This window comes from Apodemus sylvaticus, chromosome 17 (assembly GCF_947179515.1).
Source record: "Apodemus sylvaticus chromosome 17, mApoSyl1.1, whole genome shotgun sequence".
NCBI classification, from domain to species: domain Eukaryota; kingdom Metazoa; phylum Chordata; class Mammalia; order Rodentia; family Muridae; genus Apodemus; species Apodemus sylvaticus.
In genome coordinates, this window is record NC_067488.1 from 42,106,878 (window position 1) to 42,131,238 (window position 24,361).

General features: G+C 45.9%; 1 protein-coding gene across 1 annotated transcript in view; it reads right to left on the minus strand.

Annotated features, from left to right (window-relative positions):
- Trappc9 (trafficking protein particle complex subunit 9) overlaps positions 1-24,361 on the minus strand; it is a 483,396-nt gene that overhangs the window by 375,951 nt on the left and 83,084 nt on the right. The window contains 4 exon segments of the mRNA XM_052161564.1: positions 407-533; positions 3,402-3,487; positions 7,259-7,404; positions 14,585-14,711. Coding sequence (XP_052017524.1) covers positions 407-533; positions 3,402-3,487; positions 7,259-7,404; positions 14,585-14,711 — 486 coding nt within the window.

A 24,361-nucleotide genomic window follows, 5' to 3' on the forward strand; every position in this document is an offset into this window, starting at 1 on the left:
AGAGCTGCTCTTGACCTGGCAACAAGAACTCTGATAAGTGTCAAGAGCTGGACAGAGAATGCAAGGCATCAAGAAACCACCACAGAGGTGGACACACAGAACTCTAAAGGGGGCACAGTGGCTCTGGAGAGGATTTGGTGGCACTGAAAGATGAGTCCATGCTGTCCCAAAGGAGAAAAGCGAAGATGGGGCGAGAGAAACCAGGAGAGCCAAGGCACAGGATTGAGCCTATCTGCCACAGCAGCACCAGGCACAAAGCAAAACCCATTTTTTTCGTCATTTCACTTTGGAAATAAATGTCATTATCTCATTCTCATTTAGGAATCATGGTTAGGATCATGGGTCAGGTGACCAGCTCCGGTGATCTGCATCAGTGATGCAGAAACCACGGAGGAACGCTCCTTACCATTCACAGTGATCATCCCTGTGGTCTGTGGAACCCCGACCAGTGTCACGGGGTACAAACCAGATTCTGCAGGCAGGGAAAGTGCTGCAGGAAGAGACTCGAACTCCACTCCGCTGGTGAGAAGCCCCTGCAGGAAACAAAGGAGCACTGTGAGGAGGCACGGCTCAGACCCGTGATGGATGCCCACCCCCTACGAACTCTGTGGCATCCACTGCAGAAACCATGGGAACGAAAAGCCCAACAGCTTTTGAAAACTCCACAGAGAACTTCAAGGGAGACAGGTGTGGTCTGGACACTAAGAGCAAGTATCATCATCTGAGTCCTTTGCTTTGCTGTTAAGTCAAATGAGAATGTGAAAGAAAAGTAAATAAATATTGTGTTTCACACACAAAAGAAAGAGTGTGGAAGTTGTCGCCACACCATGGCGTCTGTGAATTATTTGTTTGTCTCAGTGAACAGCAGGAGCTGAGCTTGCTAGTGAACCACAGCCTCAAGAAGCTGCTCCTTGACAGGCTATAGTGCAGAGACAGCAGTCCTTAGGAGGTTCCGGTCAGTGCGACAGGGACATCTGTTCACAAAGGCAAAGTCGTGATCATTGCCACCCCTTGGAATCCATGTTGAACCTTGAATAAGCAAGTATAGTCAGCAAAGAGGCAAAGGCCGGAAGGAAGTCTGAACAGTGCAGGCATTATTATGAGCTAGCAAAAAACAAAAACACAAAGACTGGAAAGCTCAAAGAAGGAAATAGCACTAGCAAAGACCATAAACATCTTGGAGCAAATTCCAAGACGTTGTGCAAGATTTCACAGCAGATACTGAACACGACCAGAACAAAGAGAACCTCAACAGAGAAAGAATTCCAAGATCCTCCCAAGTGGGATGGTTCTCCGCAGCACAGTGGTCCAAAAGGGAGGAACTAGCCTCGGACACACTGACCAGGAGTGCGTGCACAGTCTCGGGAGCATTACTCACAATAGAAAGAAGTATGCCAACATCAAAAGGAGGGAGGCAGAGAGGGGCCCTGAGGGAGCAGGCTGGGATAGCAGAAGTGTGAACCACACGAGGTTTTGTGCATATACACAGACATACACATGTGTGCATGTGTGCATGTGTGCATGGAGAAGTGAAAGCATGTGTATGTGTGCCCACACTTGCACACCCTTCCCCAACTCTGTCTACAGAGAACACGGGAAGCAAGAACACTCTGGTGGCATCCAGTGACGTATGTGAGGTGTGGATGGATGTCATGGGTAAGAGGAGAAGAAAAGCCAATTATATGGCTGTTGTCCCTAAGCAAAACACATGGACACTTAATTTATGCTCAAGCTAACGAAAGTCAAATGGCAGTTGCTAATGCATCTTTGGGGTAGGCGATGAATATATGAGAGAATATATGACTAAAATGCTTCATAAATAAATATTTAAGTTTCTGGCTCCAAGTGGTGGGCTATCTCCAAGTAAAGCTTTGAATTATATTTTTTTACCCTTAATTTTTTTATAATAAGCAAATATTTTAATGTGCTTATAAAAATAATGATAGCCACTTTTAAAATTTTGATTTTTTTAAACAAACCAGACATACTAAACATGCCTTGAGTCCCAGCACTTGGAGATAGAGGCAAGTGCAGTGCTGTTGCGTTCAAGGCCAGCTGGTTACATAGTGAGACTCTGTCTCAAAGATAAGAAGAAAAGAAAGAAAGAAAGAAAGAAAGAAAGAAAGAAAGAAAGAAAGAAAGAAAGAAAGAAAGAAAGAAAGAAAGAAAGAAAGAAAGAAAGAAAGAAAGAAACAAAGAAACAAAGAAACAAACAAAGAAACAAACAAAGAAACAAACAAAGAAACAAAGAAACAAAGAAAGAAACAAAGAAAGAAACAAAGAAAGAAACAAAGAAAGAAACAAAGAAAGAAACAAAGAAAGAAATACATGGAAATGGAGAAGCAGCAGCCCTTGGACAGCAGCAACGATTCTCATAGAGGGCATAGCAGATAGCCCAGCAGTTAATATGTTCACCAAATAAGAAAGAGGACCAGGGTTGGAGAGATGGCTCAGTGGTCCTGAGTTCAATTCCCAGCAACCACATGGTAGCTCACAACCATTTGTAATGGGATCTGATGCCCTCTTCTGGTGCATCTAATCCCCAGAACTCATATAATACCAGGTGAGTGTGAAAACTAACCTTCAACTCCAGCCTCAGAAGGGATCCGTGGAGCAAGTTGGCCAGTAATAGTAGCCATATTGGCAAGCTCTGGATTTGATGGGGAGATCCTGCCTCAGAAAATTAAGGTGGCCAGACAGTGATGGCATATATCTTTAATCCCAGCACTTGGGAAGCAGAGACAGGTAGATCTCTGAGTTCAAGGCCAGCCTGGTCTATAGAGTGAGTTCCAGGACAGCCAGAGCTACACAAAGAAACCCTGTCTCTAAAAGCCAAAGAGAAACAAAATTGAGATGAAAGAACAATGGGTAAGCACCCCAACACCAAGCTGGGGCCTTCGCACATGGAGCCTCCACATACCTGTACACACATGAGAGGAAAAGAGCTCAAGGTGGATCCATAGAACAGTGTGCACAGGAGCATAGCCTGTCCCATGATGAGGTTATGTGTATCTTCTTCCCTCACCACACAAGTTGGTGAGCTGTTCTGAGGGGTATGACTGACTACAAAGTGAGTGACCATCAAGAGGGCGGGGCCAGAGTCAGGCAGTGCAAACATTCTTTTCTTACTAAACCATGGCCAGTACTAAACCTTGAGCCCTGACCTCCAGATAACTATTTCAAATCTATATCCAATCAATTAAGATCAGGGTGTACATAAACTGAAGGCTTGCTTGTAGATGAGGGCCAAGCGAAGATACCGAAATGACAAAGCATGCCCTCTGCACACAGGATGCTCAAAGACCTTACCTAACCAGAGGTAAAACCAAGTGGATGTCAGTGGATGTATATGCCCAACATTAAGCACTATTCAGTGATAACAGATGTCTGGTTGCACATACCATGTTTTCCACGCGTAGCTCAAATGGCATTGGGTTGTACACCATCAGCTGAACTTCACACACATCTCCTTGAACCCACTGGAAATCTACAAAATACAACAGATCTCCAAGGTGAGTTGGTACAGTTGCTATTCTCAGTTTGTTGCTGTGTCAGCTCATCTGTGGAGCAGAGCAATGAGCCATATACTTGCCTTACCATGAGCAGTTCATGCTGAGTTCTCTCTGCAACTATGAAACATAGCATACCAGTGATGATGACTATGGTGATTACTGGTGCTTCTCTAAGCAGGTACAGGGACCTCTTGCAAAAGGCCTATAGCATGACATCTCTATGTCCCCTAAAACCTGGTCAGACATGCTCCTGATTTATTGCAACAACCTATTTTGGGACACAAGCAACTGCCCCAAAGGTCTCTGAATAGCCACCACTGAGACACATTCTCTCACTGATCCAGAACAACCCTGAGTCAGGTGCTAAAGACCCACTCCACAGATGACACAACTGGAGCCCAGGGTGGCACTATCAGTATCTGAAGTCACCTAATAAGAAGTAAGAGCTTCGGGGCCAGGCTACAGTAACACCCAAAATGGCCCCTGACAATGCTGGCCTGTCCAGGCCACTGCTTTGCCCCAGGACATCAGTTGATATCAGCATAAGACCTTGCAAGGCCTTGAAGTCCTAGTGCAAATGACATCATCCCAGGAAGGTGTAGTGGCTCTGGTCTGGAATGTTGGTCCTCAAGGGGGCTAAAGAAAGGGCATCAAAAGTGAAGCCAAAGTGGAAAACAGAAGACCCTGTCTCAAAACAAAGAAACCAGGAGACTCTGCACCCTATTGCATTCCAGCGCTGCATCTTGGCTGTCCAGTTTCCTCTCTTGGCTCTTCCAGGATTTTAGACCGCCTTTTGTGGATGCCATCTGGATGCCCTTAAAAACTGGTTAGGAGCAGCATCACCCCCATTTGTTTAGATAAAATGTCAGAGGGAAATTATGGAAGCTGGGGTAGTACTGGATCAGATGAAATGAGGGACCATTTACCCAGAGATGAGTAAGAATCTGGTGACAGAAAGAGCATTAAGCAAATATGGCGCCTCTCGGCACAGGGCACAGCATCACTGGCTGCCTAGATTGTACATCATTGAAACCGGTTCAGCTGCACTTTCCCTGATTCAGTCATAAGAAGTTATTGAAGTTTCCTTTTATGAAAATAATCTATATTTGCAGAAGAGACCAAGGCAAACGCTGTTTAGTCAGCAGGATTGTCCAAACCACATGCAGTCCAACACAGCATCTAAACTTACTTAAAATATTAGGAGATTTTTGGTTCGTTGGTTGGTTGGTTGGTTGGTTGGTTGGTTGGTTGGTTAGTTGGTTGGTTGGTTGGTTGGTTGGTTGGTTGGTTGGTTGGGTTGGGTTGGGTTGGGTTGGGTTGGGTTGGGTTGGGTTCTTGCTTTGGTTTGGTTTGGTTTGCTTTCTTTGTTTGGAGTGGGGAACTCAACTGGGAGGCTCTCAAGTGTGAGCTTAGTAGATAACAATGTTGTGATAGAGTGCCTGGAGATGAGACAGGCTGACAGGCAACTCTAGCAGTTTGCACAGCTGTAGGGTGCTGAGGCCACAGATGAAAACAAGAAAACACATCCTTGTTTTCAGGCACAGGAGAGTGAACCCTTCTCCTGAATGCCAAAGAAGCACTCTAACAAACAAGCTATGTTTCAACTCTAAACGCACATTTTTGAGTGGAAAATATAATTTATATTCTATAGCTTCTAATGTCCTTTCTGGAACTATCCTAATTAGAGTCCACACTGGAGGCCTGAAGACTATGCATCTTTGGCTTAAATTTCAAATGTTTCTAAGTAGATCTCCAAGTGTAATAAGAGAGTTACAGCAGCATTAGAGAGGTCCTTGGGGGTTGGAGGGAGGGGTCCTGAGAACATTAACTCCTTGCCTACCTCTGTATCTGTCTGTGGGCCAGTGTGCCTGTTGGTGAACTCTGCATTTCGTCTACCGTCCAGGTACCAGGAGCATGGTAGGACTGAGTCTCCGAGAGTTTTTGTTTGTTTTGAGACAGGGTCTTGTTTTTCAGTAGTAAAAGTAGTTCAGCTACATGGGGCAATGGAGACATCAGTGTGCCTGTGCAGGAGGATGCCATCCTTTGCCTCCAACAAGAAGGGAGCCACTCCCATCAGAGGTTGAACTAGGGCCCAATGCTTTGCAAAGGGACAGCTGCCTCTATCCTTCTCCCCACAGTGCATGCTGAGTGGGAAATGACATCTGCACTGCCTTGTTATCAAGTACACCTGACTGGACACTTCCTGTCATGCCATAAGCTCTCCAGAGCAAAGGAGCAGTGGTAACGGACCTATGTCTTGAGCTGACTTTTTTAGGGGGGAGGTGTTCACTGTATAGCCATGGCTGTCCTGAAACTTGCATTGTAGACCAGTCTGGCCTTGAACTCAGAAATCTGCCTACCTCTGCCTCTCAAGTGCTAGAACCAAAGGCATGTGCCACCACGCCTCGCTTGGAGCTGACTTTTCAAAAGACCAAGATGGAATTTCAAAGACTCAACACACATTCACAGGAATTCACCAGCACTCAGTATCAGCTGCCTTCTCTGGGAACAGTAGCCCATAGCTCTCTTTACTTCCTTAACTGCTCTTATGCTCTCTATGAGACAAGCTCTCATGCAGCCCAGGCTAGCCTCCAACTCACTATGTAGCCAAGGAAGGCTTCAAACTTCTGACCCACCTATGACCGCCTCCCAAGATCTGGGGTTACCAGTGTGGATGGCCATACACTGTACGATCTGTGCTTGGGATCCAATCCCAGCTTTATGAATGCGAGGTGGGCACTCTGCCAATGAGCTACACACACACCAGCTCCTCCTTCTCTCTCATTTCACAGTGAACAGCTATAGAGCATGCAGAGCCAAACCAGGGCAGGCTACCCTGCTACCTCAAGACAAGGTCACTCTATGCTTGCCCCAGCTCCCTGGAAGTCTATGGTCTCTGATCTAGGATTAAAGGGAAATACCAGGAACAGCTTTTAAAAGCCCTACAACTTTCAAGAACTTACTTGCATCTTACCCTGATCTTCACTTCTCATGGGTTGGCATTCTACCTACACAGACTAGACAGGAAAATGAGACTTGTTCTCATATAGACAGTACCCAACAATTGAAAATATCCTAGATTAAAAAAAAAAAAAAACCATTTAACCAGGAATGTTGAGGCATGTACTGGCTCAGAAGAGGCAGACAGCTTTAGGGTCCCAGTCTAGCCTTAACTACATAATGAGTTTGAGATAAGTCTAGGGTACATGGTAAGATCCTAATTCAAGAAAATATAAGTACTTTTCACATGCTCCACCTATCAAATATCACAGCCTAACCGAGCCTCCTTAAGGTGGTCACAAGACTTCTAACAGCCTATACTAGAGCAGATCCATCCAACACAGTCTAGTGCAGGACGAAGAGCTTAACACGCTAATACTGCAATGGTGTAGACATGGAGTGAATATCCCTACAGGTTCAACGTTAGTTACCACTGGATGACTGTGACCTTTGGAGGGAGTGACAAGGACCAGTGTGGAGCCCCTGTGACTGGAACACAGGATGGTGACCAGTAAACCAACACACATATGTTCCCTATCTCTAAAGTGTGATACCCCAGGTCTTTATGGCTTCTAGGCCATCTAGGAATCATCTTCCATTAAATAAGTTTCTAAAAAAAAATAGATGAATGAGCAACTGCTAGCTCAGGGAAACACACGAAATCCATCTCCAGATGAGTGTGTGCACCAGCACATACTAGGGTATGCACACACAGGGAAACTGCCCAGAAACAGACTGTGGCCCACCTATTTTCTTGTTGCGCTCTTCTCCACGGTTGTGCGCGATGATTGGCGAGTAGATGAAAGGGCTCTTGGTGGACATGCTTTGCCCCAGCAAGCTTTTCACCTTCTGTGGCCGCAGGCTGGTAGGTAGACTCAGCAGCTTCACACACCTATCATGGTGAACAGAACACAGGCGCTTGCTGTCAGGAATCACTCGGGACCACATATATGGTCACATGGGACCACATGGTCAGAAGTTGCTGACCGTGAAAGAAGGTGCACTGAAGGAAAGGAAGCGCTCTCACACTATAGGACCAGGCAGCAGAATAAACATCCCAACTCAGAAGGCCAGGAAGGAAAGCTCCTTCCCAGGCTGGGGATCCATACAGCCTTTGTCACCCTCTCCACACAAAGGTTCCTTCTATAAAATGAAGATCCAGTCAGGCTTTGCTTAAGGGACTAAGGTGAGCCTGGAGTTCCAGATCCCTGCTGGACCCCACTGCTCTACTGTCTGCTGCTCACACCTGGGACGGGTCTGCCCACAGTAAGTAGAAGCCAAAGCCTATCCATGGTATCCGGAGACAGCACGGGAGAAGGAGCTGATGTGCACACCATGCTGTTCATGGGAATGGCTGTTTCTCCATCCACTGACCCCATGCTCGTGTTCACAAGTTAGGAGCATTAAAGATAACTTTAGAATCAACAAAATGAGTCAATGTCACATTAAGGAGAGAAAATTCGGCGGTTCCCTCAGATGAGTCAAGTTTGAGTTCTCTGCTTCGTCCTGTGCTTTCTGTCCTCTGGATTTGTGGTTTCTGGTTTATCTGGTGTGTGAGTCTGATCTGTCCCATTTGCCTGTGTCCCTAAAGAAGGTCTTTGCTCTGTATTTATTGAACAGTGCGGAAAGCATCATATGGGGAGGAATGAGGGATACTTCATGGAAATCTTCAATGGAGTTTTATAACAGAAGAAATCATTGACTCCAACTGACCCTAACTGGCTCAGACAGCAAAGAGCACTGCAAAGAAGCCATCGAGGCATAGCCATGCAGCTCTCAACATGTACGGTACACATTTGTTGAAAAGGCTTGCGGTTGACTTGTTGAATGTTTTCAGCAAATGACTACCACAATATATACATACTGCGCTCTGAGTTGGGGCATCCAAGGATAACATAACTTAAGATAAAAGTTAAGCATTAGATTTGGTGTAAACGTTGATCGTGGGAAATCCAAACCAAGTAACATTGGTTGTTACGCTCTTCTCTTAAAGGCTGAGTACACAGCAGGATAGCAGTCTTAAGTGATCTCACAGTGTATTATTATATTAACTCAGTTGTGAGGTCCAGCAGAAGTCCTAGTCTCTGAGTGAGGGAGAAGGAGATGTTTGCATAATGATATATGACCGGCCATGCTCAGCACCATCCAAGTCAACTATAAATCCATCCCTGTTGGAAGCTGAGCCTGTGCAGTCCCTGTGCCACCCACCCCCTGGGCACCATCTCAAACACCGTGGAAGCTTCTTCACATGTGGGCCACTATCATCTCCCCACTACCCACCAGGAACTGACAAAAGAGAGATGGAGTACAGCCCACAGTCCCATCAATGGAGCGTGACGAGAAGGAGAAACACAGCCTAAAACAGCACTGTGAGGCCTCTGGGGCCAGACTGGCCTTGGGGCTAAGTTCAGGATCACACTAGGACAGATCAGAACAGACAAGGATAAGAGAGACCCGGGTTCTCACTAACCTCTGAGAGCAGGAAGGAAAGGTCTCTCACACAGCATCACTCAAGGGCTGAGAAGAAGCAACCCAACCCTGTGTGGAAGTAAAACATCAGCCTCTGGTCCCCTCCATGGCAAACCTGAAAAGCCAGATGCTGTGGAAGCCAAGAGCAAGACAGCCTGGCCTAGGTCACCAAGCCCCCACAGCAGGCCACCTTGGTGCCTAGGGTGCCACCCACTCACACACATCAGCCTGAGTGATCAGGACACACTGTGCCGTATTCAATAAGTCACTGCAGTCCGAGGTATGGCCCAACCAATGCTGACTCACAAAAACTACCTTACAGAGCTGATCTCTCTTGGAAGGGATAAGCTCCTAGGCTCCTAGGAGATTCCAACCTACCCTGTGCCAAGAGTACATACAGTACTTAGCACCCAGGCCCTGACAGGGTTCCAGTCACAGGCAAGGGATACATCTGCCACTCATACTAACCTGTGTGTAGAGGATGCCTAGAAGATGAGGGCTCCTCTCTTGGATTCTTTCTCTGCATGAACTGCACCATCACACTGTTATCTGGGACCAGAGTGGCCACAGCTCTGTTTTGAATCAAGCTGTGAGCTGGCTGAGGACCAAAACCTTGTCCAGCACATGAACCTGTTGCTCTCAGCAAATGCAGTGGATACGCCCCCCCACCCCCCCAAGTAGAGCTTCAAACTTCAAGCTGAGCACTTGGTGAGGACTCATTGCTGACTGCAGGAAACCCATGCTCCATGTACACATGCCCCATTACAAGGAGCCTGCCTTGGGGATGACAGATACCTTGACATTGACTGAAAGACTTTCATTATAGTCTGGAGGACCTAACAGAGGGACAACACATACTGATGGCTTTGAGGTCCAGTGGCCTGAACCTCACTCAGACTTTACTCATAAAATCAGCCAAGGAGAGGTCCTCTGGTAATACATGTGGCTAGGGTGTTTCCTTTCTTTGGCCCCCAGTTTTCACGGGGAGGAATAATTCTTGGAAGACAGATCCAACCTAACCCTGCTCTCCTTCACCACCCACCCAGAGGGATGGAAGCGGGGAAGACGAGCCTGAGCACACACCTCTTGTCTAGCTCTCAGGGCAGCCTGCATGTGCATAATGTGTACCATCCTGTATGTGCTAACCCAGGCCCTCCCATGAGAGAGGCTCACAGCTAGGGACAGCTCACATGCCTACCTGACCTGACCCATGTCCACCACCCTCTTTCCCATCTGCCTGGTACGTGTGTTCCCGTGCATTGTGCATGAAGACAGGAAAAGGGGGGTGGCCTTCAGATCTCTTGCAGGGAGGGCATCATGGGCCTGCCTGAGGTAACATGTTGGTACTTGTCATGTCACCTGGCACACAGTAGGTCAGCAAAGCCTTCCCTACTTTCTGTCTTCAGACAATGATTATTTGCCGACAGAGAATGGCTGCTGGTGCAAAATGGCAGTGCTGGACACGAGGAGGGAGACACTAAGTCTTGGTTCTGGCTATAACCACAGTGCTGGACGCAGGACCAGGCAAGGCCCACCAACCTGAGTGTTGGAGGCTGGGACAGCTCAGGGCTCTCAGAACAAGGGACACCTTCTATGTCATAGCACAGTCCCACTTGAAAATGGGGTATGGGTGGGAATTCTCAGGAGTCCTCCATTCGAACTGACAAACAGCTGGTTTGTAGTATAAGTCAAAGAATTCTGTGGACGTGGTCAGCCAGAAAAGTGGCCCTATAACTAGGGCCATATATAAGGTATATACTCATGATTCAGCCTTTTCCATACAGTGCCATTTTATAAAATGTGCCTCCAAGAAAACCATCAGTGGAGACCCCTGACCTACATCATTCATTTAGCCTGAATCTCTGCTGAGCAAATGATGCTGGATTTGGCAGATGAAGCGGCTGGGACTAAAGCAGCATCCGAGAGATGAGCGTCCGTGATGGACTCTCTTCATATATTCCATTTGGAGATGGCTGACATTTCAGAATCCGGAGTCTCCTTGCCACCCTGTGGCTAATGGGGATCACGCTGAGCAACGGTGGGATGCTAACTGGGGCACTGGTTGCTAGCACGCCACTTGAGCAGGAAGGCACAGGAACTAATGAAGCCCCTCCTCCGTGCCTTTGCCTTCTCCACTGTGTCCATGGGAAACACAGGTCAGCTCTCACACAGCTTCTGGCCCATGCTCCAGTTCAAAGCTCAAGTTAAACCCTCCCAAGCCACTCTTGTGGGGACAGGTTTCTGTCACAGCAGATATCCCTATTAGCTAATTCAGGAAGACACTAGTCATTGGTTGATAGCTAACTACAAGGAGCCCTGAACCCTAAGCTAAATTCTTCTTGGACAATCTACAACATGCTGGATGTGGGAATGGAGACCTATAAATCCCAACACTGGCCAGTGGAGACACAAGGACCAGAAGTTTAAGGTCATCTTGGATGCCCTTTATTCCCTCTGTTCAGAGTTCTACAGGAATGCTTTTGTCTCCACTGGCTGCCCTTTACTGCACCCACAGACACTGTGGCAGTGACGTCATTAGAAGATGACATCATTCCTGACCATCGCTGAACCCCATAGATGGCCAGGGCCCTGCTCATCTTGACTAATGAGTACGCATTTCATTAAATGAATTTCGGATCAGACTTAAGCAAGGATGTGTTTGGCTCTGATTGGAAAAGACCAGTCTGAAGTGGCCGCAAAAACTACACCATATTCTGAACATCAGGATATGGATCAAATAGACTCTATCATGAAATGTAAGAGAGGACCTTAGTCCACAGCTATACTGATGGGTCAGTGGATTGATGGATGAGCAGGTAAATGGGTGTATAGGTAAGTGGATGGATAAGTGGGTAAGCCAATAAATTAGTGAGTGGGTTAGTGGGTGTGTGGGTAAGTGAGCAGATAAATGAATGAGTAGATAGGTAGATGGATGAAGTGGGTAGGTAGATGCATAAGTGGCTGGTTGGCTGGCTGGCTGGCTGGCTGGCTGGATGGATGGATGGATGGATGGATGGATGGGTAGGTGGGGTGGATAGGTGAGTTGATAGAGAGAGAGGTGGGTGGGTATGTGGGTGTGGGGGTGGATGGATGGATGGATGGATGGGTAGGTGGGATGGATAGGTGAGTTGTGGATAAAGAGGTGGGTGGGTGGGTGGGTGTGGGAGTGGATGGATGGATGGATGGATGGATGGACAGATGGACAAATGGATGGACTAAGGAGAACAACACCAAAACCTGACTGGCAAACAGGAAAATATAATATGATTTGATTTTATCTGCTCAGGAAAATCATTCAGAATAAAAAAAAAAAATAAAAACAAAAACCAGACCTGCTCACTGCTATGAGCAAACACCCACCTGGCCACTGTGGCAGAAAAAGCCCCAAGCCCAAGGAAGACTGCACACATCCTAGTCAGTGCCTGCCTCTAGTAAGGCTCCTCTAGGGAGCTCTGACTATAAGAGCCTTATGTCCTCACCTGTATGTCACATGTGAAAGTCCAGGTTCATGCATCACAGAGGAACAGCAAGAAATACATGAAGTAAGACTTTAAAGAGCTCCCGTGGCCACATGAAGCAAGAGCAATGGAACCAAGAGGCTGGGGAGAGGTGGGCACAGGCGAGCATACCAGTGGGCCACAAGGGCATGGTGGCAAATGTGGTCACCCCAGCAAGCTCACCCTGGCACACATCCATGTGGTAACTACTGTCCTCATCCAACCTGTCTATAGCATCCTAGTATTTTCAGGCAAGGTATTGTTTCCAAATATAAGGTTAAAAATATTGGTGAGAAAATGAAGGTTTTCTGAGTAGGTACAAGGCATAGGTGCTAGGTGCTAGGTGCTGGGTGGGGTGCCGGGTGCTGGGTGGGGTGCCAGGCAGTGTTGAGCTTCCACAAGTATCAGCTCAGCTCAGACAGAACCAGACAAGCCAGTGAGCAAAAAGAGCTTTAAGCACATTTCAGGTGAGTAGAAGGAAGACTGGGGAGGGGCACATTCTCTTGGGGGAAGAACAGACGAAGTGCCAACTCTGTCGACGGAGCTCCCACGGTGCACTGTAGACTGTCCTAGGGTCTGAGGCAGTTCCCTTTGACCTCCAGCATCCCTCAAGAGGGTTGAGCCCCAGACACCCGGGTGAAACATTGGAAGCCCAGAATGTTCTATTATGCTAGGCCTTCTCAATTTAAAAATGACCCAAGTCACGATGCAGACACAGAATTATTAAGAAAGGCTTTTATAGCCTTTAAATTAAAAAACCAAATTATAAACTCAATCCCAAATCAAACACATTCCACATTAAATCTTACTCATAAAACCACCCAGAATAGACCCTCTTCTTTCTAACTCCTGTCAAAGATTTAAAAACAACATGTCCTAGAGAGGAACAGAGGGTGCACTGCCTCAGGCCTGCAGGTGAGATGCTTCCAACAGAAACAGAGCCCCATTAGGAGGTGAAAATCTATCCTAAGGAAGCCCCAGAACCTGCTTACTGTCTTCTGCTGAGAATAAAACTCAGTAACTGACCAACTGTCTAGCCTGTAAAAAGCTTGGATTTGACCCCAACAACACAGAAAAGAAAATTAAGCTGTCTATTGGATTTTTGTTGTTGTTGTTGTTTTGTTTTGGGTTTTCAAGACAGTGTTTCTCTGTATATCCCTGGCTGTCCTAAAACTCACTATGAAGATCAAGCTGGCCTCAAACTCAGGGATCTACCCATCTGGGATTAAAGGTGTGTTCTACCACACCTGGCTAGAAAGTTGTAACTCAAGTCACTCAGGAGGTAGAAGTAAAATTCATGTGGAGCTACCCTGAAGTCTCTTATTAATCAGCAAGATACCCAGAGAGGGCTGAGTGGCACAATCCTAGAATAGCACGGGGCTTCAAGGGGACCCAGGCCTCTCTGCAGCAAGGCCCAGGGCACATAAAAACAGATCAAAGGTGTGTCCACAGACGGGGAACACAGAACTGCACACTTCTGCTGCACAGCAAAATGCTACACTGCAACTGCTTCTTTTCAGTCTTCTAACAAACCGTTCTGAGATTTGGAAGTTGGTCCATGAGATCTGTGTGCAGTGGAGGACCCATGGGTGCAGTGCATGGTCTGGATATCCCAAGGTACTGAGGGGCCCTGACTGTAACAAAGATACTGGAAGAAGAGAAACGCCTGTTTCTGAATAGTGGCAGGAAGTTGGCCCATACCTGTGAGCAGGAGATGGCCATGTCTGGCACTTTCCGTCCTGGACAAGAAATCAGCAAGGTGCCATCTGTGCACACAATGGTCATGAACCACTGTAGAATACCACCGCCCTTAGTTCAATAAGCTACGGTCACTGAGACCTGAGGTCCGTCTTAAGTAGGGTATAAGCCATAAAGATGGGGATGAGGGTAGGGTGTTGAGAGGGATATTGGGGGAGTTGGAGAGGAAAATGGGGTGGGGGTAGATATATTCATATTTCATTGCACACATGTTGAAATTCTCAAAAATAAACAACTTTTTAAAAATGAAGTCGTGAGCCAGGGGGTCAAGCACAGAAGCAGGCCTCGTCAGAGGTCTCAGAATGTGAGCAGCCTGAGAGCTTGCCCACACCCTGCCCACCATCTCACCTGACAATGGGAAGCTTGGTAAAGGGCACGGGAGGCAGCGTGAGGCCATCTGGGAGCGTGATGGGCTCCATCGTCCCGGGACACTTGGCGGTGTAGTTCTCCAAGCTTTGAGTCACATCTTTCTTTTCTGAGGATGAAACAAAATAGAATGTAGGCTCAGTAGACAAAGCAGAAGAGGGAGCCCACTGTTTAGCTTGATCTGGAGCGAGCCAGGCCAGTCCATAATGGAGGTTCCCATCAGAAGTGAAAGAGTGGTGACGGTTCCTTGAGATGCTCCGGCAGCCACCACCTTGAAGGTCCTGTGGGAGGGAACTGAGCTATGACCCTCTAGGATGCGTCCAGCACCAGGGAAACACCTTGCCAAGCACCATAAAGCCAATGAGTGGAATCAAAGCACCTTGCATTTTGAACAGTACTTCTCAGCAATCACTAAGCACCAAGCACCATGAAAGGATGAGTTTCCCCAAAGCCTGCACTGTAGTTTGTCCATTTGATAGACATGGAAGCAAATAGCCACAAATCAATATCTCTGATCCTACTAGTGAGCTTTTCAAGGTAAACCTGTTTGTTCCAACCACCAGCGCCACGCGCGCACGCGCACACATCTACACACATACACACACACACACACACACACACACCTTGTCACTGGGAAAAGGAAGAAGACACAGGTGGTGGTGACCATGCTTCAACATTAGCCCCAAAGGACTCTCAAACGGATCACAAATGGTCCTTCCCAATATTGGATATGAAATCTGACAAGAGGAGAGAACAGCTTGCTAAAGGTCCTGCATTTGACCCTATACCTGCCACTAGTCACTACAATCTTTTAAAGACTTAAGAAAAGGGGATTGAGGGACAAAGAAACTCATGCCTTATGGACAGTCTTTTCTCTTAAAAAATACTAGAGGAAGTCAATCAGAAAGGATAGCCAAATTGGGACCTGGGTTCAAGTCAAGAACTGAGCCTTGCTCAGGCACTGTGCAACTCTGTCAGGAAGCATGCCTCCCCTAGAGCCTGGCTGTCCTAAAGTAGAAGCAATGGCTCCTTTTTACAAAGTGTGCAAGCTCCCAGGGAACAAGGTGACACTGCCTGGCAGCAACCTGCACACACCAGCACTGGGCACACCTTCAAAATCACTGTTCTTAACCTACACATTGGAGAAACCCAAAATGATGGGCAGTGCGCCACACAGGCTGGAGCCCACCAGTCCTAAAAGTCCAGGCAAGGACCCCCTGTTGCTAAAACCCCATCTAGATGCTCTCTGTGGGAAGCAGACATGAGAAGGATCACTTCTGAATTCATCCTCAAAGGGAAAGTCGGCTGTAGAGCTGGAGACATGGCAGTGTTCACGAGCATTTGCTGCTCTTCCAGAAGACCTGAGGTTAGCTCCCAGCATCCACAGCAGGTGGATCACAACCACCTATAACTCCAGCTCCAGAGGATCCAATCCAACACCCTCTTTTGGATTCCACTGACACACCCACAAAGTCAGAAACAGAAATAAAAGTTTAAAAAGGTAAAAAGTTCTTTAAATTAACAAATAACCTTCAATTTACAGTCTTGCAAAAGGCTCAGGGGCACCAAGTAGATCACCTCATTTGCCCTATGCCTTGCTTGAAAGTGTTAGTACCAACCAGCTCCATGACACTCTGATCAAATGCTTTTCAAGTGGAGAAGAAAAAGCCTTTCTTTGATGCTCAAGAAGTCCCAGCACATGACAGCACACTTGTGCACTGCCGATGGCCTTTCCCATGGTGTAGTAGGGTTTGTCATTCTCTGAGCCTATCCATCATCAGGGGTCCTGCTACTTGCTTCAGGTCAACATTTTCCTAGAGGGGCCTTCCTAAGGGGGACCCCCAATATTCATGGGTTCCCCTAGCTACAGTAGAGTAGTGCTATCTTTCAGGGCCCAGTGACACCCAGTCACATACAATTCTCTTTTTAGCCACTGCTATGCTGTGTCCCTCATAACTCCTGTGTGGGAAAACATCTGAAATATAATCATGCCACAAATCTGGTTTTATGTGGAGGTCCTTGATCCATTTGGAGTTAAGCTTAGTACAAGAAGATAAGAATAGATCAATTTGCATTCTTCTGCATGCTGACCTCCAGTTGAACCAGCACCATTTGTTGAAAAGGCTATCTTTTTTCCATTGGATGGTTTTAGCTCATTTGTCAAAGACCAAGTGACCATAGATGTGTGGGTTCATTTCTGAGTCTTCAATTCTATTCCACTGATCTACCTGCCTGTCACCATACCAATACCATGCAGTTTTTAACACTATAGCTCTGTAGTACTGCTTAAGGTCCGGGATACTGATTCCCCCAGAAGTTCTTTTACTGTTAAGAATAGTTTTAGCTATCCTGGGTTTTTTGTTATTCCGGATGAATTTGAGAATTGCTCTTTCTAATTCTATGAAGAACTGAGTTGGGATTTTGATGGGGATTGCATGGAATCTGTAGATCGCTTTTGTCAAGATGGCCATTTTTACTATATTAATCCTGCCAATCCATGAGCATGGAAAATTTTTCCATTTTCTGAGGTCTTCTTCGATTTCCTTCTTCAGAGACCTCAAGTTCTTGCCATACAGATCTTTCACTTGTTTGGTTAGAGTCACACCAAGATACTTTATGTTGTTTGTGGCTATTGTGAAGGGTGTCATTTCCCTAATTTCTTTCTCAGCCTGCTTATCCTTTGAGTATAGGAAGGCTAATGATTTGCTTGAGTTGATTTTATAATCAGCCACTTTGCTGAAGTTGTTTATCAGCTGTAGGCATTCTCTGATGGAGTTTTTGGGTCACTTAAGTATACTATCATATCATCTGTGAATAGTATTAGTTTGACTTCTTCCTTTCCAATTTGTATCCCGTTGACCTCCTTATGTTGTCTAATTGCTCTACAGACACACTGAAACTAATAGAAAAGAAACTGTGGAAGACCACTGAGCACATGAGCACAGGGGAAATTTTAATTGACAAATGGGACCTCATAAAATTACAAAGTTTCTGTAAGGCAAAGGACACTGTCAAAAGGACAAAACGGCAACCAACTAATGGGAAAAGATCTTCACCAACCCTACATCCAACAGAGGGCTAGTATCCAATATATACAAAGAACTCAAGAAGTTAGACTCCAGGGAACCAAATAACCCTATTAAAAAATGGGGTACAAGCCGGGCAGTGGTGGCACACGCCTGTAATCCCAGCACTCTGGGAGGCAGAGGCAGGCGGATTTCTGAGTTCAAGGCCAGCCTGGTCTACCGAGTGAGCTCCAGGACAGCCAGGGCTATACAGAGAAACCCTGTCTCAAAAAAAAAAAAAAAAAAAACAAATCCAAAAAAACAAAACAAAACAAAAAATGGGGTACAGAGCTAAACAAAGAATTTTTACCTGAAGAACTTCGAATGGCTGAGAAGCATCTTATGAAATGTTCAACACCACTAGTCATTAGGGAAATGCAAATCAAAACAACCCTGAGACTTCACCTCACACCAGTCATGACGTATGGCTAAGATTAAAAACTCAGGAGACAGCAGGTGTTGGCGAGGATGTGGAGAAAGAGGAACACTCCTCCACTGCTGGTTGGATTGCAAGTTGGTACAACCACTCTGGAAATCAGTCTGGTAGTTCCTCAGAAAACTGGGCATGACACTTCGGAGGACCCTGCTATACCATTCCTGGGCATATACCCAGAGGATTCCCCAGCATGCAATAAGGACACATGTTCCACTATGTTCATAGCAGTCTTATTTATAATAGCCAGAAGCTGCAAAGAATCCAGATGTCCCTCAATGGAGGAATGAGTACAGAAAATGTGGTATATTTACACAATGGAATACTACTCAGCAATTAAGAACAATGAATTCATGAAATTCTTAGGCAAATGGTTGGAACTGGAAAATATCATCCTAAGTGAGATAACTCATTCACAAAAGAACACACATAGAATGCAGTCCCTGTTAAGTGGATATTAGCCCAGAATCTCTGAATACCCAAGAAATAACTCACATATAAAATCATTCCCAAGAAGAAGGAAGGAGAGGGCCCTGGTCCTGGAAAGGCTTGATCCAGCATTGTAGGGGAATACCAGGACAGAGAAATGGGAGGGGGGTGATTGGGGAATGGGTGGAGGGAAGAGGGCTTATGGGATTTATGGGACTTAGTGGGAGGGGGGAACCAGGAAAGGGGAAATCATTTGGAATGTAAACAAAGAATATAGAAAATAAATCATGCCAGAAATCCCTTTGGGGAGGTGTCAGGTCCTAAGAACCTGGGGAAGAGAAAGGGTCTTCTCAAGTCCCACGGAGGGGCCAATAGGTGAGGCCTGACCATAGGTACCCTATGAGACTACAAGGAGAGGAAAGTTCGGAGCCCTGAGGGCTCCTAGCATTTGCCACATGGGCCAAGCTTCAAGAAACTGTGATAAGTCCTAACTCTCTCACAGCCCAAGAGAAGGAGTGGGGGCTCATAATGCCTTAATTTCTCTCACTCAAAACCAATACATCTCATTTTGTTTTGATCAGGAGTTTCAACAATGATGCCAATTAGCTAAAGAGAACCTACTGCCCTTAAGAGCTACTTTTTCCACCCCAGAAATTAAAAAATTCATACAAACAAAAACAAAATGTTTTTTTAATGAACACTAACTGTCACCTAATTATAATATTCCTCACAAGAGAAGATATGAAAAAAAAAAAAAAGAAGATATGATAGCCAAACTCTTGATGGTAAACAGTTCATGAACCACCGGGCATTTCCATAGTTGATGCTGGCATGAGGTCATGATTTCACAACTTATTTTTATTCTTTCTACAGAATAACCAGAGACAGCTGTGTCTGCATTAGGGCAGCCATGGAATTCTAAGCAAGGAGAGGACTGAGAGGAAGATGTACATCTCTTCCCTAATTCTGAGAGTGGAAAAAAAAAAAAACTAAGGAGAAAGAACCGTGGAGAGGAAATGGTGGTATGGACGCATTCAGAGGAACACCGCTGATGCTCCAACACGGTGCATGGTGAGGGTACAGGGAAGAACAAAGTCCACTCAATGGCTGACAGGCTTCCACACTGACACAGTAACACAGAAAACAATGTGGTGCCTCTAAAGAAGCTGTAGTCACATCCACATGAAAACCTCCCCTGGGCGGACAGCCCTCGGAGATGACGTCAGCACCTGCTCAGGGTATACAAACAACCTGAAGACCTGCTGGTGGGAACGGTGGGTATGGGCAGGTGGTGTGCACGGGCAGGTGGTGTGCACGGGCAGGTGGTGTGCACAAAAGGCATGCTGAGGGGGAAGTGGGAGGTATATGAAGACCAGGATTCAGATTCCTAGCACCCATGTCAGCTGGTTCACACCACCTGTAACACCAGAGAATCTGATGCCCTCTTCTAGCCTTGGGCTGGGGAGGGCGTGAAGGTTGAAGGATGCAAAGACAAGCGTGATTAACCATCTGCAGAGCCATGGCGCCCATGAGGAGGGAGGTAAAGTGCTGTAGTAGAAAGTTTTCATTAAGCTCGTTTAACTGTTCTGCCTCGAGAAAAGTCTGTAGGTAAACTGGAAGATGCCCATCTGCTTGGCTACTGTAACCACTTCACTGCCTACAGCACCCCTTAGCACCTGTTATAAGTCTCAAATGTACACAATAAAAAATGAAGGGAACATTTCATAATTGTCCTAAAGTTTGCAACTTTATCATCTTTTTGTTAAAATAATTAACAGGCTGGTGAAGCAAAAACCGTCTTCTCTGAGCAGACCTTTATGGGCCACTGCAGCCATCACTGGAGAATCCAGACACTTCTCAGCACTTGAGCGGGCAATTCACCAAGACACACCACACATCCTGCCATAAATGAATCTCAGTAAAAGTTAGAAGACTGAAATCATACAGAATATATTCTCTAACTATAACAATATTAAAACAGGAATCCACAGCAGTAGAGCTTAAAGTCCCTAAATACCCAAAGTCAAGCATTTGTTTGAATTACTGTGCAAACCCACAAGACACACACACACACACACACACTCCAGCATGCATATATATATATATATACACACAAGACACACACACACACACACACACACACAACACACACACACACACACACACATTCCAGCATGTGCACACATATACACAAGACACACACACAAGTTACACATACTCCCATGGGTACTCACTAGACATACTCCCATAGACACATATATACACAAGACACACATGGCACACATATAAACATACACACCTATAAGACCTACACATCCACTGCCAGATGAAACAGAAGTGACATTCTTTAAATCCTCTGGGTGTAAACAGAAACACATTGTGATGGTTTGAACAAGAATGACCCCCATTTGCTCATATATTTGAATATTTGGTCCCCAGTTGGTGAAGCCCATGCCAAGCGCACTCCTCTCTGCCTATTGCCTGTGGGTCAGCATGTAAAGTCCTCAGCTACTTCTCCAGCACCATACCTGTCTGCTTCCCACCTTGATAATCATAGACTAACCCTCTAAAACTAGAAGCAAGCCTCCAATCAAATACTTTCTTTTCTAAGAGTTGCCTCAGTCATGGTGCCTCTTCACAGCAATAGAACAGTGACTAAGACACACACCATGTCAAATTCAAGATGCCTGGAAGCATCTCCTATGTAGAGAAAACTGCATAGTTAAATTACACGTTGGAAAAAGAAAGCATCTATATCAAATGGTGTTAGAAAACTGTGTATCTATCACAAGAATGAAACTTGGTTCTTCTCTCTCCCCTGCACACAAACAATTGCAAATAGATCAACAATCTTCGTGTTAGACCTGACACTCTGAAACTTCTAGAAGAGAGCATAGGGAGTATACTTCAGGATACATGCTCAGGTAAGAGCTTTCTGAATAGACCTCCAGTTGCCCAGGAAACAAGTCCAACAATCCACAAGTGGGACTCATGAAATTAAAGGCTGTGCTGCAAAGGAAACTTCGTCAGCTGAAGAGGCGGTCTAGAAAATGGGAAAAGCTCTGCCAGCTGTACACCAACAGAGGATTAGTGCCTAGAATATACAAGGAACTAAAAGCTAAACAAGAAAACAAACCACCCAATTAAACAGTGGGCTGTGGAACTGAACAGACAGTCCTCAGAAAAAGAAATACAAATGGCTAAAAAAATATTTTTTAAAGTGTTCACCATCCTTAGCCATGGGGTGGGGGGTGGGGGGGATGGAGGGAATGCAAATTAAAAGTACTTTGAGATTTCATCTTACCAAAACCAGAATGGTCAGGGTTAAGAAAACAAAAGCAAATGCTGCAGAGGATGCAGGAGACAAGGAACCGTGGTGGGCTGTTGGTGGGAGTGCTAATTGGTGCCCTTGCCATTGAAATGGGTGTGGCAGTTCCTCAACAAAACAGAAATCAATCTTGCGTGGACAGTATCTATTATACAATAGAAATGCATTCACTTATTAAGAAAGGGGAAATTGTGAAATCTAGAAATACTGAAGTACTGGAAGCCGGTATACTGAGTAAGGTAACCTAGGATAAACAACAGTCACACACTCTCGCTCATACGTGGCTCTTAGCAACAAACCTGTAGAAGCCAGGAAACGAGAAAGGGGCTATTGGTGGAAGGGGGGGGAAGGGCATATATGAAGGGGTGAGACAGAAGAGAAAGGTATGGAAGGGAAGGGGAATAATGAGGGAGGGAGGGATGGGGTAAGAAAGGAAGACAAAGGTTGGAGTAGCAAAGCAAAACTAACAGGAGATTTAGAACGCTAGGACATGTGCCATTTTAAGAGGTTCATGGATGGATGGATGGATGACGGGTAGGAGGGTGGTAGGTGAGTGGGTGGGTGGATGGACAGACAGGTGAATGGGTAGGTGGATGGATGGATAGATAATGTAGTTAACTCTTTACATTACCATACACAGGGGAACATGTGCCTTCCAAAAGACAGAACTTGATAAACAAAAGCTCTGGTGCCTAGTGTGGGAGTGAGTTACTTCCCCTCAACTTATTGGTCAAGAGTATCTCAGAGACTCCCAAAACAATACAAGCTATCATTGTTGCTCCTGGTTACCCACCAGAATTTGATATTAAGACCTAACTGCCTAAGACCATATACATTCTGGCCACAGGACAAGAAGAAATCGAGTGTGTACTGACCGAGAAGTTTCCTTTCTGCTGACTAACTTCTGTAGTACTAGATGGACCTATGTAGGCTGCTGGGGAACAAAGCCCATAGGCTTACCCTCTATGGACCTGTGAGCTATAATAATGACCCAAGCGGCAAGATATTCCCATGGGTACCATAATGGCAAGAATGCTATGGGGGTAACTTAACAACATTCTGATTAAATTGAAACTATGCAGGGGGAAACATGGATGGCATCGTAAATGTAGCTAAGAACCCATGGCTGGAGAGTTCACAGGCCCCAGAATGAACCTATGTCTATTATTCTGCTGAATAAACATGATATCAAACTGCCTTGTAAATCTTTCTCTCTGTACGTGGAAGATTAATGCAGCACTCAGCCTTTGTCATAATCACTGTTCTACTGCTGTGAGGAGACACCATGACCAATGCAACTCTTTTGAAAGAAAGCATTGCATTGGAAGCTTGCTTACAGTTTCAGAGGGTTAGTTCATTTTTGTCATGGCAGGAAGTATGGCAGCATGTGGCAGGGACAGGGGTAGCAGCTGAGAGCTAGATTCCGATCCGGAGGGAGAGAGACACCAGACCTGACACCCCCAGTGACACACTTCCCCTAACCAGGTTACACCTGCTCCAACAGGGCTGCACCTCCCAATCCTTCTCAAATAGTGCTACTCTCAGATGACTTACCATTCTAATATAGGAGAGCCTATGGGGGTCGTTCTTATGCAAACTACACAGGCCCCACCAGAGAAGCTGTGCTATGCAGAGGATGACAGTTGACGAAGAAACTTACAACTGGCCAAAGTACAGAGAATAAGGATCAGTGGATTTTGCTCAGCCACAAACAGGCCATGTATGCTACACCTGCACACGACAAGGCTTCAGTGCCATCACAGAAGAAGGGCGGAAAGATTGTAAGGGTCAGGGGTCAGGAAGAACCAGAGTAAAATGGTGACTTCTGGACACGCCAGTCCACTGAGCTTATGAACTCACACAGCAATCATGTTTGCTTGCACAATTTCCATCCTGGAGCAGGGGAGGCTTTATGAATCCACACCCCTGAGGAGCTATTATCAACTGGCTTCAGGGGAGGGGAGAGTCAATTTTAAGAATTTGGCCCTTAGTAGGTGGACCACACTTCTAGTGGATGGCCCCACACCCAGGAGTATATGAGCTGTACAGACTGTACTCAGTGGGTGATTTAAAGAAACAAAACAACAGGAAGTTAGGGGGTTGGGAGCGGGTAGATCTGGGAGGAGTCAGGGCGAGGAGGAGCGGAGAAGAGTAAGTGACCATCATCAAAAGGCAGTATAAATCTCTTAATTAGCTAAATAGTACATTTTAAAATGATTCTTAGCAAAAAAAAAAAAAAAAAAATGAGTCCAAAGTCAACTATGTAACTACCCACTGTAAAATTCAGCAAGTAAATAAAATTATACTCAAACGAAGTAGAGAGAAATAATCAATGGATTGTAAAAGGAGCTCACCATCAAAGTCAGTTAAGGCGCTTGCCACCAAGCCTGACAATCCAGGTCACACCAGCATGGTGAAGGGAAAAACTTGTTCCACAAAGCTGCGCTCGCTCTGACTTCTGACACACGCTTTGGAATGAAGGCATGTGCATATAAGCGATTAAC